General features: G+C 48.1%; 1 protein-coding gene and 1 long non-coding RNA gene across 2 annotated transcripts in view; both read right to left on the bottom strand.

Annotated features, from left to right (window-relative positions):
- LOC109518291 (uncharacterized) overlaps positions 1–4673 on the bottom strand; it is a 36226-nt gene extending 31553 nt beyond the window's left edge. The window contains exons 1-2 of the long non-coding RNA XR_002168702.1: positions 4184–4673; positions 3915–4086 (exon numbers count right to left, since the gene is read on the bottom strand). This is a non-coding gene — a long non-coding RNA (uncharacterized LOC109518291). The remainder of the gene's footprint in view (positions 1–3914; positions 4087–4183) is intronic.
- An 841-nt stretch (positions 4674–5514) lies between these two features.
- Positions 5515–21442, bottom strand: part of plxna4 (plexin A4) — a 39704-nt gene continuing 23776 nt past the window's right edge. The window contains exons 14-30 of the mRNA XM_019874037.1: positions 21261–21428; positions 21084–21177; positions 19960–20199; positions 19733–19879; positions 18844–19078; positions 18618–18760; positions 17357–17625; positions 16014–16080; positions 15531–15677; positions 15285–15444; positions 14457–14560; positions 13817–13916; positions 12658–12848; positions 11213–11382; positions 9573–9785; positions 8273–8423; positions 5515–7860 (exon numbers count right to left, since the gene is read on the bottom strand). Of these exons, the coding sequence (XP_019729596.1) occupies positions 7765–7860; positions 8273–8423; positions 9573–9785; positions 11213–11382; positions 12658–12848; positions 13817–13916; positions 14457–14560; positions 15285–15444; positions 15531–15677; positions 16014–16080; positions 17357–17625; positions 18618–18760; positions 18844–19078; positions 19733–19879; positions 19960–20199; positions 21084–21177; positions 21261–21428 (2695 nt within the window). The 3' untranslated portion in view covers positions 5515–7764. The remainder of the gene's footprint in view (positions 7861–8272; positions 8424–9572; positions 9786–11212; positions 11383–12657; positions 12849–13816; positions 13917–14456; positions 14561–15284; positions 15445–15530; positions 15678–16013; positions 16081–17356; positions 17626–18617; positions 18761–18843; positions 19079–19732; positions 19880–19959; positions 20200–21083; positions 21178–21260; positions 21429–21442) is intronic.

A 21442-nucleotide genomic window follows, 5' to 3' on the forward strand; every position in this document is an offset into this window, starting at 1 on the left:
GGGCGACGCCCCTTTAAACTTCTGTTTTTTTTTTTTTTTTTTTTTTGCGATGGGGCGTTGTCGAGGTGACGATTTGAAAACGGGGACTGTTGCTGTTGTTGGTGCGGTGCGGCTGTTGTCGTGCCGATTGTTGTTGTCAAGGGCCGTTCGACTGGGCTTCGTGTTGCATGCTGGTCGTTTTCAGTTTCCTCCCTGGTTGAATGGTTGTCGGGATTGTGAGTCATCAATAACATGATTAGTAGATGATCACATGATTCAAAAAATATATATATCTCAAGAATTTCAACTTTTTCCAAGTGCGCAAGTGAAATAAAAGATTTTCGGGATATTCAAAAACGTTGAAAAGGCGCCGCGATATGCAAGTGATTATTGGGGGGTTGAACCGACTAGTCGACTAGTCGACTTTACTACTCTGCATCGAGGTTTTCGCGCTTAAAGCCCCCACTATTCCCGAAAGTGTTTTTTCTTTGATCGGCGGCCGCCGCACTGTGCTGAAAAATGAAATACCAACGACGTCACTGATGAATCGACTTCGACTCGACTTTCATCACATTATAGTCGACTAAAAAAAATACCGTTGTACGTACACACTATATGCCTATTGCGTGGAACCGAACATCTAAGGGTACTCCACCAGACAAATGAGTGACTTCATCTCTCAAAATGCATGACATTGCTGTGAAGAAATCCCGAGGTGATGATCCATCTCGCGCGACCCGAGGCCTTGTCATAATATTGTCACTGCATCATCTCAACTCCGGGGCCGTTAATAAAAGCCGACACCGCCTCAATCACTTGGCCTGCGCACACACACACACACACACACACACACACACACACACATGCACACGCTAGCAATGTCCGCGACCGCATTAGAAGTGCATTTGGCCGAGCGTTATGAATAAGCGGCGACTCACAGCAGGCGCATTCATTACGCAAACCTGATTAAAGCGCCCGGAGCCCTGAGGCATCCCGGGGCCTAATGATCCCGCTCTGCCTTTTGTTATTCATGTCGGCAGAGGCCGGGCCACCGAGCAGCCCCCCCCCCTCCAACTCCGCCTTCAACCTCTGAGTGTGTGCTTTGCGCCCATTAATACCCCCCCCCATAATGCAGTAAAACAGATTCATCGAGTGGCCGGGGGAAGAAAAAAATAGAAGCACATGGAGAAAAGTCGTCCCTATTTTTAGAACTCAGCTGGATAGTTTGAGAGCCTCTCGCTCCGCCTGAAGAGTTGAAAAAGATAAAAAGATATTTTATGATCCTGGGGAATGACTTTTTCCTCAAAATGAAAGTAGTATAAAAAGTCTACACACCCCTGTGTAAGTGCCAGGATTTGGTGATGTCAACTGTTTTCCTCCCAAATTGTGACCCATAACGTACAACTCAATTGAAAGGAGGGGGCGGGGGGGTGTAAATAACCTTTTCAATCGGCAGAGACAAATAAAACAACGTGGTTGCCAAAATGTGCACACCCTATTTGAAGTTATCTTCACGATCGAATAAACAAGATCCAACTTTGGAAGTGCCGGCGTTGGCAACAGCGGATTTCCAAGACGTCTTCCCGTGGATGTGCACGTTCTTAAGTGACACGCGCGATCAATCATGCTACCACGTGCACTTTCCCACCCCCGCACCTCCGAAGTTCCTGAAGTTGCATGTTCCCTGACTCGCCTCGTCCCGGCGCGCTCCCCCCTCATGCCCATCAGATAGATTCCGGATCACCCTCGCTTGCTGACCAGGCACTAAATTATTCAGTTGAAAATAAGTCCGCATTAAAAATGCAATGACCCGCCGGACTAGCTCACCGTCGAGCAAAACTGCAGCGCTTAACATGTACGAAGGAAGGGGGATCGATTCACAGTTTTTTTTTGGTTTTTTTTTAAGTGTGCCCAAAAGTTTTAACACTACTAAGAGTGAGAAAAGTCAAAAAAAAAGTTTACGCGGCAGTAATGCCCGCATCAGCGAGTATCATTTATGAAGGCGAGGAGGTGCCGGTCGGTCTACTTTCATTTTTGCTGACTGTGAACTTCTTCCGCCTCCACCGAAGCGGGTGGGCGGGGCCATGCGGCAACCCATGATAACCAGATTTAATAGCCTTGACCCCGGGCCGCAACCTGGAGAAGATTCCTCTGGGCACTCAGGTCAAAGAGTAGTGCGAAAAGTCTTATGACGTGCGCATTTTGATCTCAATGTGTAAAAGCAACAAGAATTGTTGATGAGGCCGCCGTACAATCAACGGGGGGTTGAGGGGGGTCGTTTAAGAGGCGGGACACGTCGGCGGGGCTGCTAAATTAGAGAAAGGACAGCACAAGTGCAACACAGAAACACAAACAGGCGCGCGATAAAAGTGAGCGGCCTTTGAGGAAGAAAAGGGGAAAAAAATAAAATAAAACGGGGTGAGTTCCTTTTCATCCTTTGTCGGCTCTTTTCGGTTGAGCGCCAGGGACTCTTGTTTGGGATAAAGCGAGTGCAAACCCCTACGGGAAAGGACTTGACTGTTTATTGGAGGAAAAACTGTTCTGACGTCTGAACCTGCTCGGCCAATCCGGGGTTGGGATTTGAAGATCAATAAATGGCACCGAGTCTTCATCCGACACCTCGACAATACACGACAAAGAAAAACGATGAGCCATAGGTGCACGGGCGCCAGCGCTATCCGCTTCTGCTGCTCGCGCGGCGTTGCCATGGCGCTCGCGAGGCTGCGGTGAGCCCGTGTTTGGCAGGTGTTGAAACAACTAGCCGCGGCGCAACACGCGTAGACAGGGGCCCAATTATCTCGGTCAAAACAATCAGCATGTGTGAAGGGGGACGTGACGGCACACCTGCGACGCGGCTTTTTATATCAAAGCGCGCCGCGTTACGCCCCGACGAGTATCTCGCTTGCTCATCCTCATCGAGTGTCGCCCCGCTCACTTGGGTTTCCTCACAGTCCTCCTGCACGATACATTTCGCAAAGGTACGGCGTGTTGTTCTTCCACGACATAGCCTCGATGAACAAACTGCTTTATCAAGACTCAAAAAAAAATGCGGGAGGAAGAGACGGGAACAAATGGGGGAAAATAATGATCGACCGGTGATTAATTTGAAAAGATAATCAATTCACTGGACATTCAACGGAGACGCATCAGCAGTACTTTTCATCGTTCTTTGCAGAGGATGAAGAAAATAAGCCTGTGAGCATTGTCTGTCTACATGTGTTTCGCCACCATTTCTGTTCAAATTTCCAACGTTATTAGTTAGCCGGTCCGTGGCATTTCGCATTACATGTCACTGTTTGTCATCATTGGAAAAGGTTCAAAGTGTGCAAAACGTAACCGTGGCTTAAATTAATTTTAAATATGCTTTTTTTTTTAGGAATAAAACTTCCATTTTTGATGAACGTTTAGGCCTACTACACGACTGTATTTTAGTGTTCGTCATAATGGTGGCAACTGACAAGTATTTGTGGAGGTGTCAACTACTGCATTTACACGCCACTTTTTTTTTTTGTTTGTTTTTTTTGCAGCTTTTAGATTCTACACACACGTCTCCCCTCTGTTGTTTTTCCCCTTTCCCTTCATTAGCATCCCTCTGCTGCAGTGCAGTTTCTATTGACAACCGGCCGAGTTCGGAGAACGCCAGCAAAACATTGGCCTGATTGGAATGAAATGGCCGCTCTCGACGCGTCCACAAGCCCGCTCTTTCGTCCCCTTTTGGTTCCAATCATATATTAATTTCAAACGCTGCTTTTTAAAATCTTACATTGGCATTGAAACGAAACAACCGAGGCACTTTTTAGTCCTGTTGAACTGCAACCGCCAACCCTCCCTGACATCATCCCTCGGGGGGGGGGGAGGATTTACAGGGAGGAATGCCGCAGCAGCTCTACCTGAGAGCTAAGCGGATGGGCGGGAAGCGGTGGGAAGGTGTCTACCTGGAGAACCCTTGGCTGCAGCATCAAAGCGGTCGACGGATGTTCTGTCGATGGGCTTTGCTGACTCCTCCGCGCCGGGAATTTCTCACGCTTGTCCTTGGAATCACTCGCCAGTCTGACGATCATGTCATTGTGGGCAATTGTTGGTGAGAAGTCAAAGGAGACTCAAAGTCTACAAAAGGAAAAAAAAAAAAAAACAGAATAGGTTCAATTACACTATCAAATTTTAGTTTTGTTGATTCGTTTTCGTGAACTCGGTTGCAACTTACTGGTAACTCCAAGTTCAGTGGCCACTCTGAGAACATCCTGTGTTGAATTTTGCCCTTCACCTCATTATTCCAGAGCAGCAGGTTGTGCACAAGTACTGAAACATTCAACAGTGGGGAATACAAAAGTTTACAGGTCGGATTAAGTTCACCTGTAAAAGTTGTCGTGCATTTTCAGAACATCATGAAATGTCCAATGCTAACTATTTGTGAGTAGTGAATGTTTCCATTGTTTAGAAGATCCATGTAATACCAGAAAATAAACAAATGCGTACATTATCCTTGAATAATTTGTAAACCTTAACCCATTGTGTAGATTAGGATAGCCTGAAGGGTTACAGTACATAATTGGCAGCAGAGATTTTTGTGCACACTTACAAACAAAACATCATATTTGATGACTCAGCCTGTGCTACTATTGTACGCCTTTTTAAGATTAAATCAAGGCAAAGTGTTTGTAAAACGTGAAATATGTGCATGTAAATTGAGCCGATTAATGGTTTCTTACCTGCAAGGTCCAACTTCTGCAGATGGCAAAACGTCACAGCAACAAAGCGTCTTTTGTTATCATTCAAACAATATTGTTTTTGTTTTGTTTACAAATTGACACGGGATTCCCTCGTCGTTTGTTGATGGCAACGTTTGATGACGTTGTCGCATCGTCGTCATGTAATTTCAGGCTGTCTTCCAATTGGTTGATTTTTTTTCCGGCGTGACGTCATACGATGTCGTCTCAATATCGCCTCCCGAATACTTTGGCCATGGTACTCCTTATATTTTGGGTGCAACTCATATTTTGGCCATTTTAGACACTTTATTACACATTGAAAATCAAAATCAGCCCCCACCACCGTTTAGGGGCGTGGTTCCAATGACGTTTACGCAATACACGTTTATAAACCTCTTGGGTGAACCTCGTGCAATCTAATTCAAATTACAAGGCATTTAAAAAAACAAGAGGACCCTTGGTTTCTTAATAAAGTTTATTCTATATTACAAATAGTATCTTGTTCTGGACTGCAAAATAGGAATGCATTATATTTACATACACAGGTATACAATTAATTTTAACAAAGTTAGAGAAGCTCACCTTCTATCCCCCCCGGACTGTTTTGATCTCTTGATAAGATACTCTTTATCTTTCAAATATGGTCTCATAAAAGTCTGTTTTTTTGTGTGTTTTTGTGTGTGTGTAACACCTGCTATAATACTGAGCTAGGAGGACGTCTGCACTGTAGTTCCTACAAAACATTTCAAGGTGGAAACTTTATCTGTGCTGTCACTCAGTGGTGCGTTATGTACACGAGGCTGGTAGGGCTTCTACGCACAGTGTATTTTTTTTTTCAGCTTAGCTACATGAAGGACACGGCTAATTTAGAAGTCTATCCATTTACTCCAACCTTCTCTATCTCCATGTCTTTGATATGTTTGACAGCCATCGTGACGAGCAAACACCCTGCTAGCGGCTGCGGGCTGCAGAAGTTGAACCAATGAGACCAGTCAGTCAGCAGCTTCATAATCGATCATCATGCAACAGTGTAATGCACAGTGCCGCCTTGAGATATGAGAGTCTGTGTTTTTGAGAAACAAGCCATTGTTTGGATGATTTTTGCTTTGACTTGAGAGCAAAACCTTGACATGCGAGCACTGTATGAACAGACAGAATTCGAAAACAATTCTTCCAAAAAGACGTTCAAGGTGTTCACTGTTTGCTCTCAAACTAAACACGAACCAAAGAGATTTTTGTGTTGTGTTTTTAAAAATAAAGATATGGTCTGCTAGCTTAATGTTAATGCTAACTTATAAGGGGAAACACCACAGACAGGCTGACGAAAAGAATCTATGTGGAGGTGTTATAACTTTAAGTAACACAGACAGAGATAACAATACTGACAGGCATTTATTCTTTATCTTCTGCACAGAACGGCTGAATGAGGAGCCATTGAATTGGGAAAAAAAAAAGAGTTTCATTCTTTAGGTTCTAATTATGTCAAGACTTGTTTCTATATAGCACCATACCTTAGCGTACCATTTTCCTTCATTAAAAAAAAACATTCTAATTTTTCGGGGGAAGGCTGGAATGAATTAAGAGCATTTCCATTCATTTCAATGAGGAACGATGCTTTGAGACTGGAACATCATCTCAGAAGAAACTCAAGTTGTATCTCAAGGCACCACTGGACACTAATGATCAGATTCCGCAAGTCAACTGGATAAAGGTTCCACCTTAAACTTCAATACCGCCATCTGCTTTTCCCTTTCAAAGCAAAACAAAGTTAAACAAACACATCCACATCATCATCGCAAGGCTTAGTTCTTAATTATTCTTTTTTTTTTTTTCTCCTTAAATAAGTTTTTCTTAAATGGTTTTACATGCGCTTAAAAAGCCAATAAAGGTGGACCGAGGGCGGCCTTCGCACATTCACATCACCACATGGGGCACGTTGTCAAGGCAAAAGAAAGGGCAGAGCTTCACAGGATACAAGAGGTGGCCTCGCTTTCTCGCTCATCCGACAAGTTTTCAGTTCGCTGCTGCGCTCCATTGTTCTGTTTTGTTTTGTTTTTCAAATCCGAGAGGCGTGAAGACGACACCAGCGCCTCCGCGGCTACACTATGGCCGGCGTCCACCTTGAAGGCTTGTGCAAAACAGGAAAGAAAGGTGTGGAAAAGCCAGGAGCCACGGAGCATCTCCACAAACTGAGGTCAGAAAAAGTAGCACACAGGTTCCAGTCACAATTTTTTTCTTTTTTTTTTTTTGAAAGTCCATTTAGTATTTTTTTTTTTTCTTTTTCGTTGTATTTTTGTCAATGTTGTCCGTGTTCCTCTGTGGCACTTGACAAATACATCTTTTTGTGTTGAAAATGTCAAGCTCCTTTGGTTTTTAGGCGAACCAACTTTGTATGCCCCCGCACATCCCCGGGACATTGTTGATTGGTGTGTGTGTGTGTGTGTGTGTGCGTCAAGGTGTGTGTAGGTGTGCGACGACACCGCCACACGCAAGTTAACCATCTTTGTGTGCTTCTTACAGAGGAGCCGCGTGGGGCTTCGTCGAGGAGAAAAGTTTTTTTTAGCCGGATGGAAGCGTGGAAGCTAATGCTAGTAAATGTGTGTGCTAATGTCAGGGTTGTGAGGACGCGGGGGTGGGGGAGGGGCTCTGCAGCATTGTCAGCGCCCTCCTGAGCCCTTAACCTCAGTCTTCAATGCAAATCCAGCTACAAGGGAGAGAGAGAGAAAAAAAAATTGCATTGTTCAAGATCCAAAGAACCGCTGTTTATTTGTCGCACTCCTCCCAGTCTGAAAAGAATTCTACCAGTCAGTCAATTCTTGAAGGCAACGTAAAAATGTCATTTCTTTTTCTGTGTCTGTATGCAGCAGTGGATGAGGGACCAAAACAATTCAATCGAGGAAGCAGGAATGGAAGAAAAAAACAAACGAGGAACAGATTTTTGCTCAGGCACGGCTCGGTGTCGGGACAAGAGTGCGGACGGTGGCGGGGCGGGCGAAAAAGAGGCAGGGCTGGGTGTTTGGGGGGGGCGGAGGATGTCTCTTCTCTTCTTCCCAGTGCACCCTGGGAAGTGCGGTCCTCAGCTCTCCAGCGTCATGAAGGCCACCACCTGCTCCAGCTTGAAGGCCAGCCTCTGCTTCCTGGCCGCGTCGTCCTGCTCCAGTGCACAGACAATCTGACACAAACGAACGAACAAAGACACGCAAAAAAGTGCGTCAATTCAACGTGGTTGTTTTAAATACATGTCTAACTGTCGTTATTTTATGTTTAGTTTGACAGGAAACTTCAAATGTACCATACAGGGCTTATTTCAAGATTTTACATCACTGTATTTTAGCATGAAGCTAATTAGCATATATGGTTTGCTTGAACATTTGATCTTTTTTCAATATACAAGATTCAATTCAGATTTTGGTTTCATGTGTCACTTTGACAGTCAATGTCAAGTGGGACAAGTAGACAGCTTGAAGCACGCACGCTGGACCTCTTATTTGGAAAAACTGGGGTAAAACTAGAAATATTCCTTATCTTTCTATATTGCAGTGCTTGAGAACATGTGAAGCACACACACACACACACACACACACCTCCTCCGTGTAGACACCCACGTAGGAGTAGATCTCACTCAGTGAGCTCATGCTATTGAACTCGCTCATGTGCATGCGTGATTGTTCGGCCAAGTAGGCGTTCATGTCCTGGTCGCTGATGGCCGGCATCTTGCTGATGTCTGAGTAGTACCTGTAAACACACACACACATACACACACACACACACGACAAAGAGGGGTTCAACCTTGAACACTGCAGCACACGTTCACACTCGGTTGGAGTCAGCAGCGGCAGCAGCTGTGTTGCATCCATCAGCAGTGTTAATTAAAGCCGCTTATTTGCATATTTAAATCCCGCAGCTCCATCCAACTGGAGGACAAATGCGCTGATTTTTTTTTTTTTTTTTTTTGGGCTGCTCGGTGTCTTTACGGGAAAGCAGGCGGGTGTTGTTCAGGACCTTTTGCCCGCAGGTCGATCGTCCCGCAACACCTGAGTGTTGCCAGTGTGCTCGAAAACTGTTTCACACACTGAACGACTAATATATTGCAGCAATAAACATCCCATTGAATAACCGACCTGCGCGTCTGTTTTTTAAAAAATTCTTTATGTGGAGCCATTTTACGGCGACCGGCCACTTTTAATTCAAACAAAGGGCCGTAAAATGTCCGATTGGCAAAAAGTGCTGACCCGTGCGCCGGCGCACTTGTAAACAAACGGCTTTAATGGCCGCCGCCGCGCATTCTTGTGCCGGAGGCCATCAAACCGGGCCATCAAATTCATGGAAAGTGTCATCATCGTTGAAACCCGCCTCACTTGGCCTCCCTAAATTAACGACACAAACATCCTGCAGCTACTTTAAACCCGGCGAGTTACTCTCAGCCCGCACTACTTCCTCTCCAACTTCGAACCGACTCAACTAGTAGCCCTCTGGCGTCGACTCTGATGAATCAGCATCCTCACACCTGCGCGCCCCGTATCAGTAAATCAGTTTCCCGGCAGGTTGCAGGAACACAACACACGACTAATGAGGGCACGGCTCAGCCTTAAGCCTCGCGCACACGCCGCCGCCCGCTTCCAAAACCTGCCGGCGCATGAATAACGTGCGCCGCGGCGCCATCTTTTATTCACGAGCCTCTCCCGGCGCCCTCAGACGAGCAAAATGTAATCTAAGTCTCATTTGGACAAATACCCGCATGGATGTTCTTCGTTTCTCACGCCCGCTAATCATTCCAAATCGGTTTCGAGGTTTGGAGATGAAAATCTGTCAATGCGCTGGACTGAAATGGGATGAACCCCTCGCAACGTGGCGAAGTCAGCGGCGTCAGGGGCCCGAGCTCACCTCTCCACCCAGCTTTTGTAGCTGGGGATGTCCTTGGCATACAGCAGCTTGTTGGACGGCGAGTCCTTCCCAAGGCGGTGCTCCGAGGTGGAGCAGGAGTCCATGAAGGTCTGGGCCACCACAGACAGGCAGGCGTCAGTGATGCTGCTCTTGTGGATGTCGAACACGAACTGAGGGTTCTTGATCACGTTCACCCAGAAACGCAGAGGTAGGCTGCCGGGATGTGAAAGACAAGAAAAAAAACGTTACAAACCATCCTACTGTGAATAAAGGAGAGCTAGGAAAAAAAAGAAGTTACAAACCATCCTACTGTGAATAAAGGAGAGCTATGAGCTATTTGGATCACTACATCTTCACAATCGTCTCGACTTTTGGCTGAAGTGGCAAAAAAAAACAAAAAAAAAAACGAAAACATGGAGGCTGGTTGAGGAAATGCAATCATGAGAAGGAGAAAAAAAAAAAAAAGCAACAAAAAGCAGTACTCCACCCACGCCCACAAAGCTATTAAGACGGACAATCTAGCACAAGAGGATTTGGACCACAGGAAGTAAAAGTCTGCATTATGACTTCAACATTAATCGAAGCAAAGAATCTAGAGGGGATTAGGTGCTGTGGGGGGGATCAGAGGGATATTTAGGCTGCCGCTAAGCCGCCCCAGCTGCCCCGTTCTTTCGAGTTCTTTCAAATGATTCCGCGCGTTCAAAAGAAGTGGCGTAATAACACCCTGGCATCGTCAACTGTGTGGAAAAAAATCACAAAATTGTCCGCCGTTATTTCATACTGGGTCAATTTTGGAGATGTCAGATGGCAGTCATCTGTGCGCTCCGTTTAAACATCACCTGCCAGGATCTGTCTGGAAGTATAAACGTCAAGCCAGGCTTTAAAGACGATCCTAAAATTGACGGTTAAAAAAAAAAAAAAAAAAATTGTGTTTAGCCGTGCTAGCAAGCTAGCAGAATCTTGTCGCCGGCGCAGAGCAAGTTAGCTTAGTGGCTAGAATTTTCCAGGAGGATGGCTCGCTGTTAGTATGCTCTGTTCATTAAACCAGCTCAGTGTTGGTTAAAAAAAACAACAAAAAAACAACAAAACAAAACAAAAAAAAAAAAACCCACGTCTAATCCAAATTGCTAGCATGTATCCTGCACACCCTTAGTAAGACATCATATGTAGCATGACATAAAGTATAGTAAGACATCCATTGCAGTATGACATGATGTTGAACAAGACATGTAATATCAATGGAAATCTCAATAATTGCTTTTCAATAATGGCTTTCGCTCCTTACTTGTCCCTTGACACACATTCATGTGAGTGAAGCACGCTGGGATCTTTGGCAAAGGGTCAGGAGGCTAATAAGATATTAGCGTGCGTTTAACTCCCACAGAGTCGACTTGCCTTTTTTTTTTTTTCATTATTTCATCGCCCTTCCTTCACAGCTCACTTAACCCCTCGCCACCCTCGAGTTCATCAGCGCATATTACGATGAATCGCACATTTGGGACGGCGGAGATTTCCACTGGGAGCTCTGGCCTTGAAAAACGTGCGGCGATGGGAGATTGTTGGCAGCGTGCCTCAAAGACGGCGATTGGGCCCGCGGCGAAACTCCGAGGTACTACAAAACGACGACCGCGTCCGCTCACCAGTTGCTCTTCCACGTGTGCCGCACGTGCGGGTCGTGGATGTTGTGTTTGTCGGCCTGCTCGTCCAGGAAGTCAAACATGTACTTGATGGCGAGCGGCAGGGCGCTCCCTCGGTGCGCTGTGCTGAAGATGGTCTCGAAGAGGTCGTCCACAAACTTCTGCAGGGTGCCCTGTAAAAGGGAAAAAAAAAAAAAAAAAAAACGGTTGCCGGATGAACTTCGCGCGGAGATGACCCTTCATTTGATTTAATGTTGCCGACCTGACAGAAAGAGGAAGAAGAAGGGGCAAATACAGCGGCGGAATCTAATCCTCTTGTAGAATGAGGAGGAATGAGCTGATGGGATGCAATGAAAGGACAGAGCTTTCCTATTAGGAATGAGGTGCAGGCAAATCAAAATCCAATTTGGGCCGGAGCGTCTGAGCGAATCAGAGGAGGCAGACAATCCCGTTAGCCAGACAATCATAACTGTAATTCTAATGCGGCCCTGACAGCTTTCGTTTTTTTTTTTTTTTTTTTTTACCCCCCCCCCGCCGTGTAGATAGAATCATATCTCACCGGTTCAAGCCCATGGGCCCTTTTTTTTTTTTTTTTGCCAGACGATTATCTGACAGCGGGGACGTGACGTATGGCGAGCGTGAAGTGACATTTCACGTCCTCCATCTCGAAAGCGTACGTCGGCAGACATCGCTCGTCTTCCCCCCCGGCGGCGGCAAAAACATCCACTCGCCATTTTAGCGCAAACGCCAAGCGCCATACAGGACACGTTCAATTTTTTTTTTTTTTTTTTTGGTGACAATTTCATCCTTTTTTTTCAGGTACTCTTGAACTGCTGATCTATTTTTATGCATTGGCAACCATTTTAACCCTGGAGAACCCCCTTTTCTTCTTTGGAAAATGATGAATTATCCATTAAATGACTGCTATAAATATATGTTTTTTTCAAATATTCAATGCTTTAATCCTAATTTAGGATTAGGGCCAAATTCGACCCTTTGGGATTTAAGGGTAGCATTTGAGTAGCAGAATTTATAGTGGCCAAATTTGACCCCCGTGGGTTCTTCAGGGTTAAAGAGTTGAAGCCGACTGGGGAAGAAACTCTCTTTGGGTGAGCAGTGTTCAAAGTAACTCACCTCATTGTCTTTTTTTTTTGTTGTTTTTGTGCAGAAAAACCTCAAACAGCCTCTTATCCTGAGCCCTTCCGATAAGACGCCTTGTCAACGCCCAATTTGAGAAAAAGGGGGGGTAAAAAAAAGAAAACAAACAAAACTACAACACTATCTACTTTCTCTCTCATCTCGTGTCCTCGAGGGAGGAGAGGGGAATACATTTGAATAATCCTCTCCGAAAGAGATGATTCCCCGCAAATGAATATGCAAAGAAGGGAAAGGCTTTTTTTTTTTTTTTTTCCGAAGTCATGGGAAGTCTGGATGGAGGTCGGGCTCACCTTGGTTGCCAGAAGTCTGGTCAAGTAGATCTCGGAGACCATCTTGCTGCCGCGGTCGCCCTCCTTCTGGTCGCCGTGTTCGTGGTTCTTGACCAGGTGCCACACCTTGACGCCGCTCTCCAAATCGGGCGTGATCATGGGCGTCCGGGAGCGCAGGCTGTCTGGACTTCCCGTGTACTTGATCATGTTCTCTGTGCAAAGGCGGGGGGGGGGGGGGGGGGGCGGAGAACCAAATGCAAAGTCTCAACACCGAGGCCGTAAGAGTTGTGTTTCCAAGATCCCGGAAAAGTGGCGAAATCGTCGTCTTTGGGTGGTGGCCAGACACCGATTGACATAAAATCGAAGACCGAAAATACAACGTGCCCACCCGGCGGATGGATAAATCCAAAACACACGGCTCAGTGAATGTTGACACGGTGTGAGTGGAAATTGATCAGCGGCTTTTTGGGGCGCAATCAATCGCTCCTGAAAGCCAAAGAGGGAGGAGATAGCTGCAAGAAGTCTGAGAAAGTTAGAGAGTGTGTGATTTAGCGGATCAAGGTTTGAAAACTCGGATTGGGCTATTTCGATCCCAGCGGTATTCTTTAAGGTGCCTTCCAGCATCTTCGAATTTTCTTTCCGGCAACACTCTCCATGTTAATTGGATGGCAATCGCGTTTGAAGAAAGAGAGTCGCCGTGTCCTTGTGCTAATTGGGCTTAGCGGTGGCAAAAGGTGAGGCCCTAACGGGCTAACACTGCATCGCGTCTGATGTGCGCAGAGTGTCCGACGCCTGCTTTGATCAGCGGCTGACTGGAGAACAAATAAACCCTGCGAAATGCCTGCAACACTCTGGCAACGGCGCCCCCTGGGGAAAAACATCCGACGATAGCAGAGACTCGATGCTTACTAAACATAAATGATGGATACGATCAATTGTGCACAATCGTACAGTAGTACCTTTGCAATCGGCATTTAATTTGTCCCTTGACGAAGCTTGCAGCTCCATTTTACAAATCAGTTTTCCTGATTGAAATGGCATCTAGATTTCGGCCTGTTTTACTGCCACTTCTCCTCCCTGCCCACTTGGAGAGACGGGGCAAGGAGGCTATTCCGCACGGACCGATGGTGGGGGAGGACAAGATCGGAGGACTTTATGCTGACAAAAGGAGTGCACTCACCATATTTGCTGGCAGACGTTCGGGACACCGTCGAGTTGTTGACCGAATTGTACGCCGTGACTTGCTTGGGAACCAAGGCCATCACGGCGTTGTCGGACACCTGCGGTGCACACAGCCGGCGGCAACATTTGAATTGGAACTTCACAACCACGATGATTGACAGTTTGCGCGCCGGGCTGCGTGATGTCTCAATTTAATAATAAACGGGTTCCTGTCGAGGATGCGTCGTGCGTACGCGTGGGCAGCGTGCGGGTGTGCAGGTGTGCGCGAATGCATTTGTCAATTCCCAGCTCATCCTAACTGGTTTCAATTAACACAACCGGGATCTTGCACGCACACGGTGTGGGTGTGTTGTGAATAATGGGAGTAGCCACGCTGCGGGGTTAATTGAAGTGATCTCTATCATTGTTTGGGTGGATGGGACAGGGAATAAGCACCCAGGGCCTTTTTTGTTGCCTGCGCGATTATTAAGATCCTATCACTCGTTCACTCAGTCCGCAATGTTGATATCAAGTGAAAGCAGGGGAGGAGAAGCGAGGGGTTGGGGGGGGGTGGATCTTTAGTATTCCCGCGTCTCCACAACCTTCAGACATGCTCCTATTATAGATACGCTGAATGGAACCACAATGGGGCCAATTACCTGATAGTGGGCCAGCATGTTGAGTCTCTTCCAGTCGCCTTCGATCTTGGTGGTGACGTCCTCGTCCTGCAGGATCACACGCTGCCCTCGGCCTTGACGCCACTCTGGAAAAAAAAAACCCAGACGCGGTTACGATGACGAAGGAGGAAAAACAGTCGCTCGGTCAACAAGCGGCGAAGCTAAAGCCCTCACCCCCCCCCCTCCCCCCCAGTTCAATCATGGCGGGGGGAAAGAAATAACGCGCCGATCCCGGAGGGTCGGTCCACGGAGGATTGAGCGGAATCGTCAGAATGTCCTGCTGTGATGATTCCGTTTAAAAAAAAAATCGACACAGTCGATCTTTCCATCAAGATGGAAATGAGCACTTGTCAACTGTCGAGTCCCAGTGAACCAAACGTGGGAAAAAGATGAGGAACAGATCAAAGAATAAACTCGAAAGTGGGATTGGCATATGGACTCAGGAGTGTACGTGTGTGTGTGTCGACGTATTATGGACTCGTGCTCAATCAAGTTGCCTTCTGGGAAAGCGTCTTATTCGGCAGTTTACACACGTTTCCTACAATCCAACACATGTGAGGACATCAACATCCACAAAAGGCACTTTCTTTGTTCTTGGCCCTTTTGGGGACTGCAACAGAGGAAGAATGCAACAAAAAAAAAAAAAAATCCGTCTCAGGAGAGACTCCTCCACAATCCCATTATCCTTATCGGGCCTTGCAATCACAGTGTGTGTTACTGGAAGGTAATCGGGGACTCTTTGGCGATGATGCCGAGCGCAGGACCGTCAACAGCGCTTGGGCTGCATTCGGTACGCCGGGAGAATCCTACCTAGGTCCATGTCGGAGGCTTTGAGGCGGTGCGAATGCGGCACGTTCTTGTAAATGGCGTCCAGGATCTTCTCCTTCACCTGGCTGACGGTGTCGCAGTTGAGCACCTTCACCTGGATCTCCGGGCTCTTCTCGTTCTCCGGGTGGATGCAGTTGACCACCTGAGGTCCCGATGACACAACGTCAACGAGCAGGAACGGCAGATCAAGAACGAAACGGTGCTCGCGATCCCCTTCCTCCTCCTCACCAGCGTCTTGTAGTCGATTTGCTGTCTGATGAGCTTGTCCTCGCTTAGAGAGTAGCGCGCTTCTCCTGTGATGGAGTCAATGGGGCCCTTCTCCATCTGTTGCTTGATGGCGCAGAAGAGCGAGAAGAGCGGTTCGCCGGCGCACTCCTGAACAAAAGTTTGGATATGGAAAGGTCAGATTCATTTCGCCGCCGGGGGACAAACCTAAAAGGGTGAACATGACTGAACCCGACCTTCCCTCTGACAGTCATGCTATGTTTTTATGGTTCAATGAATTCTCAAAATTCGATACACGGTCGTCGTTTTTTGAGTAGCAGTACATCGATAGAGGTGCGGTAATTATTTCCACTTCCTACTTCAATTCATGAGCTGGAAATCAACGTTTGAGGGAGTATCGATGGCAGGAATGACACTTTGGAATCAGACACTTGACAAAAACTCCACATTTGTGAAAGGATGGCATTTGCGAGTCCTTTCTGTTACCTTGAGAAACTTGTAGAGGAGAAAGGTGAACCAGTTGGTCAGCATTTTCTCCGCCACAGACTCTGTCCTGCGGAGAGACGCCACACAAAAATAAGCATCGACTTTATGATGCCTTCAACGGACCCAAAACGGGAAAAAAAATAAATACATCTTGCGTCGATTTGATTTGATCCTGCTGGATTGATGTGTCCCGTTGTAGGAACACTGGCCTCATTAGCAAACCCTTTTTGAAAATTTCCTCTCACTGGACTGCCACTCTATCCGCGTACAATAGAAACCGAATGAATACGTGCCTGCTTCAATGCCTGCCATCCTCTGACTGTGTGTGTCGACCCCCGTGTGACTGATCCTGCGTGAATGAATGACTCCATGCATGCATACAAATATCAACAGCACTGGCGAGGATCGGATATCCCTCCCCACCCCCCCTTTTTTGTGTGTGTGTGTGTGTGTGGCCAGCAGCAGGGGACTGCGGGTATATTTAAAGGCATCAATATTTCAGGATTAGCTTCCATTGCCGGAGAGTTCGGGCGACCACCTGCAACCCAGTCGCCTCCCCCTCGACGTCCAGATAGCCACTTGAAGGGGCTTCACGCCAAGGCCCGCCATGCCAGTGAGGCGGCCTGGCACAACACCTGGGGGGGATTAGTTTCCCGCCTCTCGCCGCTGTCCCCTCCCCCCCCTCGTCACTCTCATCCTGCGACAAGGCCACCCGGGTCACGTTTGATCCTTTTTTTATTTGTGTCCAGTAATCACACACTGGCTCCAAATCCTTTCCATTTCCTCACGTCGTTTGTCTACCAAAGGCCCAGTAAAAATGAAGCTTTGGCCACAAAAAAATAAAATCAAAAGGGCCGTTCTTAGCATACAGTAAATAATTCACCAAACTAAACGGACATGTGTGTACACGCAGTGCGTCCGCACGGCGGGATGAAGAGTAGGAGGAGGAAGAGGAGATTGCGGCAGTGACAGATGGTTGCGGAAGGTTCTCGTTAGTTAGCTTGCCTGGTGCTTGTACTTCAACGCAGGTTGAGACGGGACAGATGGAATGATGTGTGCGTGTGTGCGCGCGTGTGGCATGCACACACTTCTTGGCCGAAGAATCAGTGGGTAGCCGTGCTCAGATGCTGTGCCAGAGATAGGCTGTTCGCAGACTTTAAGCATTGATTTAGCAATCAAGCAGGCAGGGATGGGGAGGCAGAGGAGGCGGGGGGAGGCTAGAAATAAAGATGCTGACAGAAGTCATGCAGACAAGGCGAGGGAATAAATTCAGACAAATAAAAAGAAGAGGATGTGGGGTTTTTTTTTTAGCTATCAATGGACCAAAGTTCTCTTGGTCCTACCTGCGGAGCAAAAGCTTGGGGTGGTTCTTGCTCTCCAGGTTGCGGTCGATGAGGTCGGACAGCAGGTGCTTGAGCACGTCGGTGGCATACTCCAGCTTGCTCTGCAGCACCGTCATGATGAGCGAGGCCACGTTGCCGCGGTCGCGCATGGAGAAGCCGCGCTGCGCCTCCAGCGTGCGGATGAAGCACAGCAGGTAGACCTTGTTGTTGATCAGCTGGCCAAACAGCTTCAGGCCCTTCTCCACCTGCTCCTGGCGGTAGCCTGGCACCTGTACCAAAAAAAAAATGCTAACGCGCATTAGCGGACCAGTACAAGAACAAGCGGCCTCATATGGGAGGAGAAAACAAACGTGCTAGCTTTAGCCGCCAGGGGAAGCTAATTCCACTCAGAGAAAATAAAGTCCAAGTAGAAGAAATATGGGCAGGTTCTCAAGCGAGACGCTTTGACGCATCTCGCCGGCGTCATAAAAACGGCGAACCTCTCGAGAGCACGTTTAGAGGCTTTGTAGCCGCCCGCGTTGCCGATTCAAAGCGGAACCCGCCGCGTCCCCGCGCCGTTTATACCAACCGCCGCGCTTGCCGCGTGAGCTTCCGACCTCCATCTTTTCCTTTCGTAACGAGCACCTACGGAGTTTCGGGCTTTTCAACGTCTGCCTCGTTGGTGACGCCTCGTCCCTTTTGCCCGTGCGCGCAACTGTCAGCTTGCGTGTGACAAGTTTGGCGTTTGTGTTTTCATCAGCACACAAAGGCGCTTGCGTATGGTTCCACGGGAAAAGCTGGAATATTCTTTCCCCGTATCCTTTCCATCACCTGGGCTATTTCTGTCACCCCTGCCGACACATCAATAACAATTAGGTGGACGTCAAACACCTAAGAGCAGCCTTCTGCTTCCTTCATTAGCCTGCCGTCGCACCTCGCCATTCCGCGCGGGTTGACATTTATCCCAATTAAAGCCTAATTAATATTGCTTATTACTGGCAAATTCTCATCAAGGGACGGAGTGCCCAACCTTGAGGGCAGTGGAATGGGGGTCAATCATCGCCTTAATGGAACGAGACGACTCCTTCCAATTACGGCTGTCAATCAATGTTACAGCTGGGGATACATTACGAGATATTTTCCTTTCCATTTCTACCTACTTGACTTTTAATTTGATTTTTAACAAGGTGTTGCCATTCTGTTAGGATGCACTCGCTTAGGTGGGGCTGACCAAGAATCACAAAGTCAAACCCGCCACATATACGAGACAGACGAAGCATACCTCCAGGTCTCTGAGTACAGGATGTTCCTCAATTCCTGGGAACAGGACTCTCATGGTGTACGTCCTGTAGTCCAGGAAGGGAATCCCCGCGCCGTCCAAGTCGCTTGTCAACTCGTGAATGTCGGTCTGTAGCTCTGCAAAAGCTAACGGGGGTGGAGGAAAACAGATGTGCCATGAATCAATGTCCGTGGGTGGCGAAAAAGACTCCAGCGTATGAGTCTCGTACCCTCCTTGCACTCCAGCGCCACCCGCGACTCCAGGTTGTCCATCTGCATCTGCAGCCGCTTCAGCGTCAGGTCGCTCTCGCGCGACTTGCGCTTGTAGGCGATGAGCACCATGACGATGGCGAGGAGAAGCAGGGCCCCGGCCGCCGCGATGCCGATGATGGCCGTGCTGCTGAGCGGGCTGTCCGACGTGATGTGGACCACGCCGGGCGAGAACTCGATTCCGCCCACGCGAGCCTGAGGACAGAATATGGGCCGGCTTATGACTGACGACGGCGGCGACTCCTTGTTCCACTTCGGGACAGTTTACTGTGCTATAAGGTCACTTGAAAGTTCATTTCCTGCCCTGCCTCAGTTCCTGATTTCTGGATTTTGGCCTGTTTTACTGCCGCATCTCCTGTCTAGTAAAAGCGAAGATGCATCTCAGACTGAACTTTCTTGAAAATATACTGTGTTATTATGCCACTGAAAAGGTTGTCTCCCCCCCGCTCTCTTTAGGATTTTGGTCTGTTTTGTTGCCGCTTCTCCTGTCAAATAATGATTGTGCCAAAGACAAAAGACAAACTACTTTTCTTCTCACGATTTGTCTAATTTGCTCCAAGACAGACATATTGATTCAAATCTAATGTGTGCAAACTTCTGCTTCTCTCATTGTTTCATCGCAATCATGCCCAGGTGGAGACAGCAGGAAGCATTTGGAGCAAAGTGGCCATAAATTGAGTCCTTATTGAGTTTCACGCGGTCCAAATCCGCACAGACGGCCCATTTGTTTGTCTTGTGGGCAGCAACGACAACCACACGGACAATCAGTCTGTCTGGGAGCGTGCGCCGCAGATACACAGAAGGCAACATTCGTCTGTCCCAGCACGGATTTGCGCCGCTGTGACTCACCAGAACTTTGTGGCGTCCCGTCAGGTTGGGCGACTCGCAGAGCAGCTGGCTGTCGGACACCGTCAACATGCAGGGCTTCTCTCCGATGAGAACGGTATAGTTCATCTTTCCGTTTCCGCTGCTGGTGGGCGGCAAGAAGTTCCGTCCCTGCAGGAAAAGGAAAGCAAAGAAAAAAAATAAAACCTTTGAAGACCCCGAAAACACGCACGTGACAACGGTAAATGTACCTTGAGTATGATGGGCGATCCGGGTTTAATCTCCAGCACTCCGGACACACTGAGAGGCTCAAATTCGGGATTGGGGTAGTAGATGAAGTTGGTGTTGTTCAGCGCCATGACGGCCTGTACGTCGTCCAGTTTGAAGCCAAACTCGTCAGGCCTCTCCGGCGCCTCCTGCTGCTGGGCGAGGCTGATGGGAAGCTCCGGGGCCTGGCACTGCATGGATGTCGGGCTCAGAACCTGGCACAACTGGAGGCGACAAGATGGGAAGGACTTGACACGCTTCCCTTTTTGGGCTCTGGACTTTCTCTTCCGCTCGCAGCTGTTTGTGAAACGCATTTTCAAAAAAAAAAAAAAACAAGACGGCTCTTTCTGACATGCCTGTATGGAATTGTCAGTGTCATGACAGCAAGGCAAGAAAAGGCCCTCGTCGAGACGGCAACAATAACCTTCAGCGTGAAGCCGCTCCGACCGGCGCCTGCGGTTTTAATTGGGTCCTTGAACGTCACAGTGGACACGTCTGAAAAAAAAGGTCTGCCAGCTTCCGCTCGCAGCTGTTTGTGAAACGCATTTTCAAAAAAAAAAAAAACAAGACGGCTCTTTCTGACATGCCTGTATGGAATTGTCAGTGTCATGACAGCAAGGCAAGAAAAGGCCCTCGTCGAGACGGCAACAATAACCTTCAGCGTGAAGCCGCTCCGACCGGCGCCTGCGGTTTTAATTGGGTCCTTGAACGTCACAGTGGACACGTCTGAAAAAAAAGGTCTGCCAGACGTCGCCGTCATGTGTCCTCGCTCAAAGTCGACGGCGTTATTTGCACAAAAGGCATGGCCGCCGCGTGAGTTTGACGAACTTGACGTACAACCTTGAAAAATCTGTAAGGCCGAATCGTTGTGTCGCGTGGATACGATCAGCCCCTTTTTGATCTCCCATCTCCAGTCAAATCAAAAGAGACCTTCGGATGGCGTGAATAAAGGCTACGGAGATTCCGATAATCTTTGCGGATATCGTTGCGTCTGCGCTGCGGTGAGATTTCATCACCCGCCGTTAATTTCAATCCGCTCGCCGCGCCCCGCTTTGGACCCGTTCTCCGTCACCGCGGCACCAGAAACCAGCCGTCCGAGTCGACTTACGTTGAGTGTCTCGTGATTGTTGTATTTGGCTCTGATGAGCGGCGTTTGGATGATGTCCAGGTTGGTTCCCGTCACCGTCACGGGAGTGTGTCCGCTGCGGAAGGGGGGAAAATCATGCGGCCCGATGTAATACTTGGCATCCCGAGTCTCGAGATTCGGTTTTTCTTTGATTCTTACCTGTAGATACTCCATTCGGGTTCGATCTTGGTGATGGTGGGGTCCTCCACGTACTCGAAGCGCAGGTCCTTCTGGAGCTGGGCCTTGTCGATGCTCACCGACACCGGCACGTTGCCGTAGCCTCTCGGCGAGGCGTGCGTGCGGCACGTCAGCCACAGGCCGTCGCGCCTGCGGCGGGTGAA

The sequence above is a fragment of the Hippocampus comes genome, unplaced genomic scaffold (genome assembly GCF_001891065.2).
Source record: "Hippocampus comes isolate QL1 unplaced genomic scaffold, H_comes_QL1_v1.1 scaffold477, whole genome shotgun sequence".
Classification (NCBI taxonomy): Eukaryota; Metazoa; Chordata; class Actinopteri; order Syngnathiformes; family Syngnathidae; genus Hippocampus; species Hippocampus comes.